Source organism: Varroa destructor, unplaced genomic scaffold (genome assembly GCF_002443255.2).
Source record: "Varroa destructor unplaced genomic scaffold, Vdes_3.0 BEIS01000001.1, whole genome shotgun sequence".
NCBI lineage: Eukaryota > Metazoa > Arthropoda > Arachnida > Mesostigmata > Varroidae > Varroa > Varroa destructor.
In genome coordinates this window covers 75,483,327-75,495,387 of record NW_019211454.1, presented here as the reverse complement: position 1 = coordinate 75,495,387, position 12,061 = coordinate 75,483,327, and the positions used below count along the sequence as shown (strand labels likewise).

The 12,061-nt window shown below is 40.5% G+C and overlaps 1 protein-coding gene across 2 annotated transcripts in view; it reads left to right on the top strand.

The window, feature by feature from the left end:
* Positions 1-12,061, top strand: part of LOC111255615 (carbonic anhydrase-related protein 10-like) — a 123,919-nt gene that overhangs the window by 31,495 nt on the left and 80,363 nt on the right. The window contains exon 2 of one of the 2 annotated variants that reach the window (XM_022817761.2): positions 3,496-3,546. The exons of the other annotated variant lie outside the window; for it this stretch is intronic. Within the exon in view, the coding sequence (XP_022673496.1) occupies positions 3,496-3,546 (51 nt within the window). The remainder of the gene's footprint in view (positions 1-3,495; positions 3,547-12,061) is intronic. 2 annotated transcript variants of the gene reach the window in all.

Genomic DNA, 12,061 nt, shown 5'->3' with positions numbered 1-12,061 from the left:
CTCCAATGGCAATGCGCCATCGTTTGAAGGTTATTCTTTGAGGTCGGTGATCAACATATTCGCATCTGAGTACCGATAAATTTCATAGAATGTAAATACATAAAATGTAAATGATCCTCTAAGCGAAAAAATAGCACTCTATGATGGTGTGCTGTTTAGAATTGAGCTTGTCCTGCGGGTAATGAACAACTCTGCAAATGAAAATGATTAGGCTATCTAAAGTGCTGAGCCATCCCAAATAAACAACTCTGTTTCTACTACTAAGAGATCCAGGCATAAACCACTATATAGAGAGCTTCACTGAAGTGCAAAAATAGCCTGTGACCGCGTTAACAACGCTCATGGTTCAATAAAAGTTAGATAAGATAGGCGGTGCTACACTGCACTAGACAGGAAAATTCGCCAAGCGTCAGCCGGCCATAAGGCCGTCCTGTAACATTCTAAAAGGCTGGTACAGATGAATACTTGAGCCCGTCTGTCAGCAGTACCTTGGACTGCAGGAAGACAGGGTAGTGGGGAATAAGCGCGAAAGAAACTATAGAAATGAGTGCAGAAAGGGAGATCGACATTTTATCCTATAAGCTCGGTCGAGCTAGTGGAGCAGTTCGGAAGCATATTTGTAGTGGCGAACACCATCCCACGAATCGTGCCTTTTTAATCGTGTCGTAGGATAAACAAAGATCTATGATGCGCGAGGACCCGCGCGTTCATGTTGAGATACTATACTTCCTGGAACAACTTTAATCAAACAAAGCGGCTGGATCGGATCTGATCGGCAATGAGCACTTGGAAAGGAGCGTGTGATATGCTTCCTTGTTCAATAACTGCTTACGGCATGGAGGCCTACCGACAAGGTGGAGTGAAGTCTTCTTAAGCGATTCATATTAACAAAGAGAGATAGCGAAAAAAAGTTACTGTAGCAAAGCTCTGTCTTCTTTGGGTACACAACATGGGTTTCGTAGAATACGTCCGGTTCTCACATACTGCTCTAAGAGGTACAAGCCGGCGTTTGGTGTAGTTCCTTGAAACCAAATTCTGACACAACTTGCAGAATCCTACAGAATATTATGCATTTAATGAAGCCAATACTACAGGAAAACTCAGTGAGCACAAACGACGGATCACGCCCGTTGAAGCCGCTTGTCCAATCAAATAATGGTGCACAGAATTCTAACCTGAGTCCCTCTGCTGATCTGCCACTCCGTCTTTAAAATCTGACGGAATAGGTAAAAACGTGTCTTGCATAAAATTAGCGATAAATCAGTATAGTTTTATAACGTGCGTATCACTTCTGCATTTTTTTTTTAATTTGTGTCCCTTGCTTTCGCTAAAGGGCAGCCTTCTGCTGCTATTTTTATTGTTTTTTTTTTTTGGTCCAAAAGAAGGAATGGTGCAATGCTCAACCAGGTAGATGATTTCTCTCAAAACTTTATTTAAGTATATCTCTAGTACTTTTGTTAAATACGATAGATCAGATCGCATTAGCCATATTTCGTTCGCATGCGACCGGAGGAAAGCAAACTGTTAGCTTCTTCTCCCACTTTCAAAAAGTTGAATAAACTTTTGTGAGTTTTAGGGAGTACAGCAAAAGTAAGAATGAATGTAGCCTCTATCGCTTCGCTCGCGCTAACCTGGCTATCTTTCCCAATGCTGTGACTTTTCACGCCGCTATATTTTACAGAGATATATACTGCATCAGTTATGTTGAAAAACAGAAGAAATTATATTAAGCAGTTATATTTTTCATTCCGTCTCTGTTACTGGGTTGACGCGTTTATGTTTGTTCGAAAATTGCACCAGCTGTTTTTTGGTCTCCTAATTGACACGTAAGACTTCTTACACATTATTGCCTCTTTCTAGAAATGCCAGTATCCTTAACATAGTTCAGCACACGTAAATTACGCGAGCAGGTGAAATTTACGAAGTAAAAGATGGCATGGCGCCAGTGCAAGTAAGATGACCCAGAAAAAAGAAAACTCCTGTATGAGTTTTTATGATTTATATAATTATATAAAAATGCCCGTGCTTTCTTACTTTAGTCCCCCCAACGTTTTTGACAACAATATTAATAAAACGACAGTTTAATGTGTCTGATGAACATTACCATATTTTTTTTCTCTTTTCCATGTTGCTGTTGCTGTGTAATTGATTGTGAAATACGTTTGAGCGATTTGAATCAATTGTTTCCCTTTACACATCTGTTCTCTTTTGCGGTCCATATTGTCTGTCAGAACTTCTTTCGCTTTTTAACCCTATGGTGATTGTCGGGGTTACAAATACGTGTTTCGAATTGGTGCTCCGCTAGATAGATATCACTTTGAAAGGTGTAAACCTTGGCATGTCTTAGAGTAAAAACATGGGCAGGATAAAAAAAAATCGATAGTATATAAGATGAAAAAATCAAAGATAACAACACCGATAACAAAATTATTCGGCACAATGATCCAAAAGATTCAAGTTAACATACCCAGAAAAAAAAAGATAAATTTAACAGATCCGCATCCTGTTGTTCTTTAATAATTTCATATTTTTTATTTTCATTTGTTCCTAAAATTAAGCTTTTTTTATTGTTTTGATTTGGTATTGTACTTATATGGCAGCGTGCTTACTGATGTCATTATGTCAAAACGGATTATTTTGAGGCGATGTCGCTCGAGACGAACCCCATGAGTTTCTGGCTGATTCTGTAGAACAATCTTGGCACTGACCAACAAGTATAGCTTAAAGTCTCAATTTAGAAATGTAGCACACTTTACGGCTCTGTGAGCGCCGTATAGTTCGCTTACTTATGTATGCGCGAATTATGCGAAATTTTACCCGAAATAGAGACATCACAGCCCTTCGAAGGATACGCTCGAAGTTTATTGTAGGATCAACGTGAAGCTTAGGGACGCTGAATTGGCGTTGATTTGTGGCTATTCAGAAATGGTTAATTCCGACCCGATATCGACGTACTTCTAGCAGTAAAGCCCGAACTGTAATTTGTCTTACGGAAAAGTCACTCTTAGAAAATATCAAGCTTGTGTGTTATGCTGCAAACGTAGAGTATTGACCAGGGACACCTACTGAAAATGTATACATGAATGGTACCTGATCATAAAAAAAAAAATACTGTTTTCAATAATCGTTTATATAGTGTTAATTTTCACATTGTCATAATCTTCATCGGCTGTTCATTAAATACACGTACACGTACACGTACACGTACGCACTCTGCATTTAATCCACAAGTACTAGTGCTAAAGCTACGACTACCGTGGTACACAACTTCATCTTCTCGATTCTAGTAACTTAAGAAATTTAATGTGAAACAAAATTGCTCCTTAACAGAATTATTAAAGTGTCTCTAATGCAAACGATAAAGTTATCGATATACGACGCACCATTACTAGACGAAGCGAGCGACAAGATGAATAAACGAAGCAGATCTAGAACTGAATGTGTTGTAACTTCAACTTTTTTTTTGCAATAATAGTTTCGTTATCCTTGTTACAGGATTCTCCTCTGCTAATTGGGAACAATGGTGGACCTATGATGGAATCTCGGGTACGTATTGGCTATCAATTCAACAATACTCCAAGTAGCAAAATAGCGCGTTCTAGCCTTAAAAATTACTGTCAAAAGTTTCTGTAATCGAGATTGGCTGAACTGGTCCAGTAAGTGCAATAAGCAAGTTTTATCGACTCGTACGGGTTGGGCTGCTCAAGAGATAGATGCCTTTTATTTGAAATTTTTCCCTACTTGCAATGAGATAACAGCCACCCACGACAGACGAGAATCACTCGATCAGCCTGAAGCGTTCAGGCTTAATTAGTTTTTGTCAAACTCATGTATGGATGTAGTTTCTTCCACGCGAACGTTGAAGTAAACGTCTCACATTTATTAATGAATGTATAGATTCACAAGTTGGAAAAAATTGCCATTGATATAATTATTATAGAGATTATTTACTCATTTTTGATAACTGTGAGAGGTAACACTAATAAATTAAAACGAAGTTCATGCTGTCAGGCTTTTCCAACGTGTTATCACCATTCTTAGTACTATATCTGCGAAGGAAAGCCCGGCATATAGCTGTTGTATGCATGGCGTAGAATCAGTGTCTTGATTAATTTCAAGCTTTCTTTGATAAATGATATTTTTCATAAATATAAACTTTTGGCCATTATTATTACCAAAGAACCTATTAAACTTTTGTTAATTATTATTCTGACCTGGTACAAGAGCTGCCAAAGACTAGTCGTGAGTAATTTGTTAAAGTTTATAACTCTAATAGATTTTTTGTGGGAGGCTCTTTTTTGGCGTATATGATTGTTTTCCAGGCTCCGAAAGTTTGAACCCTACATACATCTAATCCAGGATCTGCTTTTGAGCAGTAAAATTAACTGATATTATTTGGCAACAGTACGACATTGGCCACAAAGAAATAAACGTCCTATACGTATAGAATAGCTGACTCTTAGAGTTAGAGAAAAAAAATTGCGTTCTTTTTTTTTAAGTATATCTCAAGAGATGGAAGCCCACACTTGCGAACATTTCAAATCAATATACGATGGCAGATGACCATATACGAAATACATAGGGTTTATGTGTACCTCGAAAATTATTTAAAAGCAATCATCGCTTTTAGTAAGTAAACTATGCTCACAGAACTGGTGGTTGGCATTGATTAAATTTTCCTGAGCTTCTAGCTGCAATACCGGTATTACTAGTAGATAAATGTATTTTTCTAGTTAGCTATAGTTTATATATTATAATGCCCTCTCGATACAACTGGCTCGTTATACACCTCGTTATTGCAGCTTCGTGTTGTAAGGAGCCGATTATTAACACGACGTATCTGAAATATTGGGAAGTCTTCGCGGTAACTAAGACCACAATGATTATTATGGTTTCGATGAATAGGAATTATAACTTCCATTTCAAACACCATATAAACACACACACGCATGACTTTCTATCTATAGCCCTCTATATCTTTAAATAATTAAAAACTAAAGTCACATTACATAATCTTCATTATCACGCATAATGTATATCATGCATCAATATATACAATACATATAGATAGGCCCAAAAAAATCATAGATGAAACCTTTTGTGCTGGGCCTCTATTCGTTCAATTCTTGCACTCGATGTCCCTGAAAATGCTCAAAGGCATTGTGGCATCGTCACCCCCCGCTATAAGCCGTCCTTGCGTCTTGCCTACCCCTAGAGCTCACTAATTCCCCCACTCTAGCACCCGCAAGACATGAGTCAGAAATCGGGACAAAGATCTCAGTCCCTCGAGCGATAGTCTCATGAGGGTCCTGGCGTCCAGAGAAGAACCTTCTTACTAGGAGGCAACTGACGAGGGGGCCGTTCTCCTCGCGCCAAATGAGCGCAGGGTGATAGCGATGATGGCAGTAGTAGTACGCTGCGTGTATGTGAGTGCGACTTAGAGACGGCGAGGTGGGGTGTGATGGGGAACGGTAAGGATGATCATGTCTATGTCGCTGTTTGTCGGGACAGTCAGTGCATGAGTCGGGCGCCTTAGATGGATGCTTTGTCGGAAGAATGTTCCTCCATCGAGCGATGAACGCTTTTATAGCGCGCTGACTCTGCCAGCAGAAAATCTAGAAGGGAGTCAAGCGAGAGACGACCAGGCAATGTAACACAGTGACGAACTGGTAACTTTGAGATCTCAGAACAAGCAGGGTTTATTGGGAGTAAGCTATAGTAACCCTTAAGAGGATGGCGCGGATGCTTTTCGAGCAGGCTCAGCAACGACGCGCAATATATTGCCCATCTATTTAGATGTTCGCCATAGGAACGCTCCACAAAGGCATAGACACATAACCATGAGCATATCTTAGAAGCTGATTTATACAGTTTCTTAGTAGAAACTTGCTCACAGATAAAAATTCTCAATTTTTTTCAAATGGCATGTTGTTTCTACGTCGAGTTTTATAGATATTTCCGTCCAGTCTGACAATGACGATCGTTGCTACTGCTAGTCAACATATATAGTTACATTTAACAACCACCGTCGCCGTGTGTGCAAATTTTCGCCCATCTAAAGTTAGCGACACATGTTTAAGAGTGCGTATATATAGTATTGTTTTCCACCACAAGGAGTTTGCTGTTTTGCTGTAGAAAAGCATTTCTCTATCAAAAATGACAAACGAACCCATGTCCGATATAACCTAACGCTTCTCCCAGTTTAGATGCCGTAGACGAATATATATACGGATGGCTGTAAAGTGTGTTTTATCGGTAGTGGATTCATTGCGTACTTCAAGTGATTGAAGTGGTTGAAGTACGATCTAAAAATAAGCGGTGAAAAGTCCTACAATATATCCAACGAAGAAGCCCAAGCGATATCTATCAAAACTTAAATCCTAACCGTGAGGAAGACAACAAATCTGGTTCAAACGACGGTAAGCTACTAGCTGATATGACTTTGATGCCGAGGAAGTTCACGAAATATGTAGCTAGAAATGTCAGTATATTGTATATATACGTGTGCGGTATTATACGTTGAGGGCAGCTCACGTCTAAGAGATACGCGACTTAATCTGTAGAACAAAAAAAAAGTCAAGAGCAAAAACTTAAAAAAAGAATACGCGTCTTTTCCGCTCACTTTCGAAATAACTAGGTATATAGGTAACGCAGTAATGTTTGATTTTTATGATATGATTTGAATAAACGACTAAACAAGTGCTAATTACCGCGCTCGCTCACCACAGCTGATTTATTGCATGAGAATAGGAAGTATGTTGATACGAAACTTATATGTTTTACGTTGATTTAGTCTTAATTAATGGATCTTTAAATCAAATCAAGTTGCGCCCCGTAGCTTACACTGAGTTCAGTGCGTTCCCCTAATTGTCTTTATTTTGGTTTCGTTTTTGGTTCATGTTTATGTTAGTAACTTGAAGTTATGCATTTTTAAACAAAAAAGTATGGACAGCAAATCGTGACACGCTGTGCAAGTTGAATCCTTCGGTACTCGGGTCTCACACATTCTTTTCTTTAGCACCCCATATCCAGTGAGAGTTAGCTTTTTGCCAATCCTCCGTGTGCTAGGCGGTTCCTGTTGCGAAACTGCTATGTGCCATCGTCAGGCGCCTTTGCCTCGGTCATCATAGTCGACCTAATAACAATCAATTTCACTTTTTCGCTGCTAAAAAATACCTCACAATTAGCGTAAAGTCTTCCGAGCTTACAGAAAACGTAGCGACTGTGCAATTAACACTAGTAGCTTTACCAGTTATGACCGCATTTTTTTAATGCTAGGTAAATTTAAACCAAAACGCACTAAATTAAGCATTTAAAACTACTATCTTCTATAGAAAGTAAGTACTTTTTTATGAAATATTCACTTACTCACAATAGTATGATAGTGATTCCTAATATTGTAGTTTGCGACCTAGCTATCCAAACCGAGGTGTGTCATTTAATTGTAACGTATGAGTTGGTGATAATCATAATTTAACAGAAACACATATATATGCTTTGGTGTAATCCTTTTACACCAAATTTTACGTCGGTTTACAGTAAACCACTAACAGATGTAATTATCTAATATAAGATCGGTTACGAGCAGTATCCACAGGTTTTTCGTTAAAAAAAATCACTTATGCGGCAGAAAAAACTAAGAAAATGGTTAGTTATTTTATTGATGAGTCTGCCTCACCCTCCTTGAAACAGTAGACTGACAACAGTGGCGCCACGGTGTCGCCTCCATTTGCCGGCGTTTCTTTGGCCGGGATTGGATGGGATGCGGTGGGGTGGTAGCTTTCAGGTCGACGTCGCCAGCCACTTCTCCCCCCTCTATCTTTATTGGAAAAGCAACGATAACTGGACCAAGTGGGGCTGCGTCGTGTCGCCTCATTCCCTCTAACCCAAAAACAACACACGAATAGACCTCAACGGCCCGTCGTCACACCCCAATAGAGCACTTCTTCTAATCGAGTTACAGCGAAGCTGAATTCGGTTAGTAATCCACGTACGAGGAAAGCGTTGCCATAGTATCAGTTATCGATCGGCAAAGAATGCTAATCATATTTGTGCTCATTCTGCCTGGCACAATGCTACGCCAACACAAGCACCTAACCCCTTTTTAAATCATCAAATATTGTAATAATTTTGATAAAAACCAAGGAAAAACAAAACTGAGATAAGTCATCCTACTAAGCTCAAAACATGACATGGCGGCAGTGAGTGGTAGGCTGGCTTGTAAAAGCATAGGCACACCTTTATCGAACGGGGTGTTTTTTGGTTAATTTAGCACAATGTGTATTATCATTGCTTCATGCACAGATATTTTCTAGCATTTTTAGCCTCTTCCTGGCCAACCTAGCCACAGCATCTTTCCCGCCGAATCGTCCTTCGTATCTTGTGCCTTTAGGAGCTGTCCTGGAAGCATGTCTGGCTGCCCCTTCTTCCTTCTTAGACAAGCAGGGCTGTGTAATGTACATCTTTATCGGCTGGGTGGGCGATGGGCAAGATATTCCCGTGGCCTTACTTTGCTCGGCTGACATGCTGTCCATTTGGTCAATGCTACGACCCACTAAGATGGCTGCTATCGCACATCACTTAGGCATAAAAGGTAAGCATCTCAAATAATTTTCATTTACCCGATGACGTGCTCCCTTTTAGCAGAAAGTAAACTCCATAATCCCTAGAAAAGTTGTCTTTATTTAGGCCTCCCAAAAGGGAAATTAGGCGAAGCGGTTTGTCGAGGTATGAAAATTTACGGGTGACAAAACTCTTCTTTGAGAGGCAAAAAGCATTATTGTAGCGTAATTTTTGCTTCAGGGCTTAACCGATGTTATATTAGGGCTTATGGGAGTTGGACTCACTAGTTGCATCTAATAGAGACTCAAGGTCTATTGAAGAAGCTGCACAAGAAAAGAGGGTTTCATGTCAAACATCGAACGGTTGGAGATGCCCCCATGTCTACCATAACTTCCGCTGAGCTCAGCCGCTCCTTTCACAGATCTTTCTAAGCACGCTAGATACCTTGCTTTCAACAAAATCTCTGAGGCCTTTAGAACCTCGACGGTGCTAAGGAGGCAAAGAACCTCGATGAGTCATCAGACTAGACTATTCCTTAAGTTCCTATAAAGATCCAATTGATCGCAATCGATGTGCGATACACACTACGCCTCAGTTAGCAATAAATTAGAGAGAGCAATACCGCGCAGAAAAGGCTGGCCGACGCCGTTACCGTCTGCCCCGAGATCGACTGCAAGCTCGCTATCGCATCTACCTGCTCGTCTGATATCTGCGTGTGATACCTGTGTGCTAATTGAGCGGCATGATCTAGCCAGAAAGGAAGGAAGCGTAGAACTAGGAAAAGATGTTATCCACTGTCTTTTGTTGTCTACCGTTGCTATCTCCTCACGAGCCCCAACCCACTTTCCTCTCGTAGCTTCGCACTGCCGCCATCGTCATTATCTTACACTGTTGGGTTGGCGCCGTAGTCTGTCACCCTTTCGTGTATTGTACAGTATACCTAGTCATCGTCCTTCACGCCGACATTCTGCCGACGAAAGAGAACGACAGGTCGGCGCCTCTGCCGCCGCTGCGTACCGCCGACTTGTTGTTGCCCCGATACTCGATAAAGTAGACATCGTGCAACACATGGGGATGCTATTATGGCAGAGGTCGGTGGCTATCGGTGTGGGGAGGAGTTGGCCAGCCAAGGAATTGGATAAAAGGAGAGGCTCCTGCACGGAATGCAACAGTACTAGAGCACTTGACAACCATATGGGTGATCATGATCCTCAGGGGACCCTAAGCGACTAAAAAAAAGGATAGCAGCACACAGCTCAGCTGATCACCAGGACTGCTCTTTGTTGCGCCTTGGCAGAGTACAAGAAGGTGCGAGACTGAGCATCTAAGAGGAAAAGCACAAGGCTAAAAAGGGGGACGGAAGTCACTTTAGTAACCGGATACTGGTTTGTGCTTTTGGGTCAACCGCGTCCATCCAAGTCAACTTGCGCTGATATTGCAGGACACCGCATAGGTTTGCGATATTTGAGTCGACTGTGACCCTTTCCACGTACTACTTGGCAAATCCACAGATGGGGCAACACGATGAGATTGCACCCCTAAACATTGGTATCCTTATCGGCCTCATTTACCTATTAACGCAGAATGAAGATAACACTAGACAACCATATATAATACTCATAAAGAAGCAACGGCCTTCGGTGAATCTCGAATATACTGTTAAGTATTTAGAAATACATTAAAGGAGTTCAGAGATTGTCTCTATATGCATATTAACTGTCCTTGTGGCGTACCACATTTTGGTCTCTGCTCCAAACTGGCCCTGATTCTTTAACGTCAGTATTTCCTAATTTTAGACGAAGTGTTTTCTAGTGCTTTTTCTCAAGACATTATTAATTTCCGTTTTTTTTTTTTAGCTTTGTCTCTGTTCACTTTATTAGAAGACTCTATTATGGTCGCGTACTTAGTGCTGCATATTGTATATGTTGCGACCTAAGAAATGGCTCAGAAAAATGCCTTGGAGCACTGCAGATATTTGTGTAATACACAATTTGTATGAGTAAACAAAGGTTATTTTTTTAAATTTGTGAACTCATAGTATTTTTATTTGGGGTTGATTTTAACACTAACACATTTGAGCTTGAATTTAATACAATAATTGTATGTATTTCGAGTCACTGCGGTACGCAGGCACAAATATCTGCATCACATTGAGCTTTTTTGCCCATTAAATCTTAAACAAATGTTCTTGTTTCTATTCCGGTCATCACTACGAGGAAAATTCTTTTGGCATTGGGGGCGTCTCTTGACAACGAGCCCGATTATATAAAGCGCTCTGTTTTTGGTTAAAGTTAGCCAATGAACAATTATGGGTACTGTTTTTCGAGTAAAGCCTAGTTATGAGAATTTAAGCTATACACATAGAGACCATCTTTGAGTTGGTTCTTCTTAATTTTGGACTATTATAACTGTCCCATAGGAGTATAGCGAGCCCTAAAGGAGTCTATAGGATTTCGTCTCTTTCTTTTATCCATTTAAACGACAAACGGCTAGTAAGCTGTCCAGCTATAAACACAGCAGCGTGTGCGGCTTGTGATAAGGGATAAAAGTTACGGTTTGTTGTAGCATTTTGTAAAAACTTAGTATTCAAATGAAGAGTCCATCACGGTATGTAGATGTGACACCCCGCAACACAGAATACGAAGGTTCGAACGAACTATCTCCCTGGCAGATCAAGTGAAGCCAGTAACAGTCTGAAACGAATGAATAAGTCACAACATCGCTGCAGAACGGAGCAATGTTGATCCAACGACCCCGACACGAAGTTGCACTCGACTTACGGGCAAGCTTTTTGCGATTCCTTTTGAAGCAAGAGATTGAGTGAAATGCAGGAACCTTTGGTTTTAGCAAGATACAACAACCTGCTACACAGTGCGGTAAGCAATCAATCTGCTCGAAGTCATGCTTCCAAACCAAATGATCTGTTTCGTTTTTCTGCGGGGCAATTCGGAGGGCAGAATCTATAAAAAAAAAAAAAAGCGAAAAAAAACAATCCATAACTTGAAGCACCTCATTCGTAAAACGATTAGTGGAATTAATGCTGAAATACGCAGGGACGAATTTGAAATGACACGAAACCGGTCGTGTTCTATAAGCAATTCCCGGGAGGACATTTGATTGACATTATGGCTGCAGTGTCCTATGGCAAATATACTAAATGGAAAATTAACACCGGTTTCCAGTTGTCTAGGGTGTACGAAATCATGGGAAGTACTTCAGTGCCTTGAGAATGAAAAATACAAACGAGCTTCTGTGCATCTACAGTAGTTGAATTTGGGGAGGTTAATCTCAACCGCAAGAATAGAGCGCCTTATGCTTACGAAATGCCGACTCTACACATGTTTGTTGTGTACTAAATTTCGACATTGGTGTCCTAAGGCATTGTACGACTGCGTCAAGCGATATCCGGAAGTCGGTCTTTGTGGCTAGTAGTCCGTTTTTTGTATTTAGTGCTGACGTTGAACCTTTGGAGTCGATGGTTTAAGGTGGCCTAAATCTT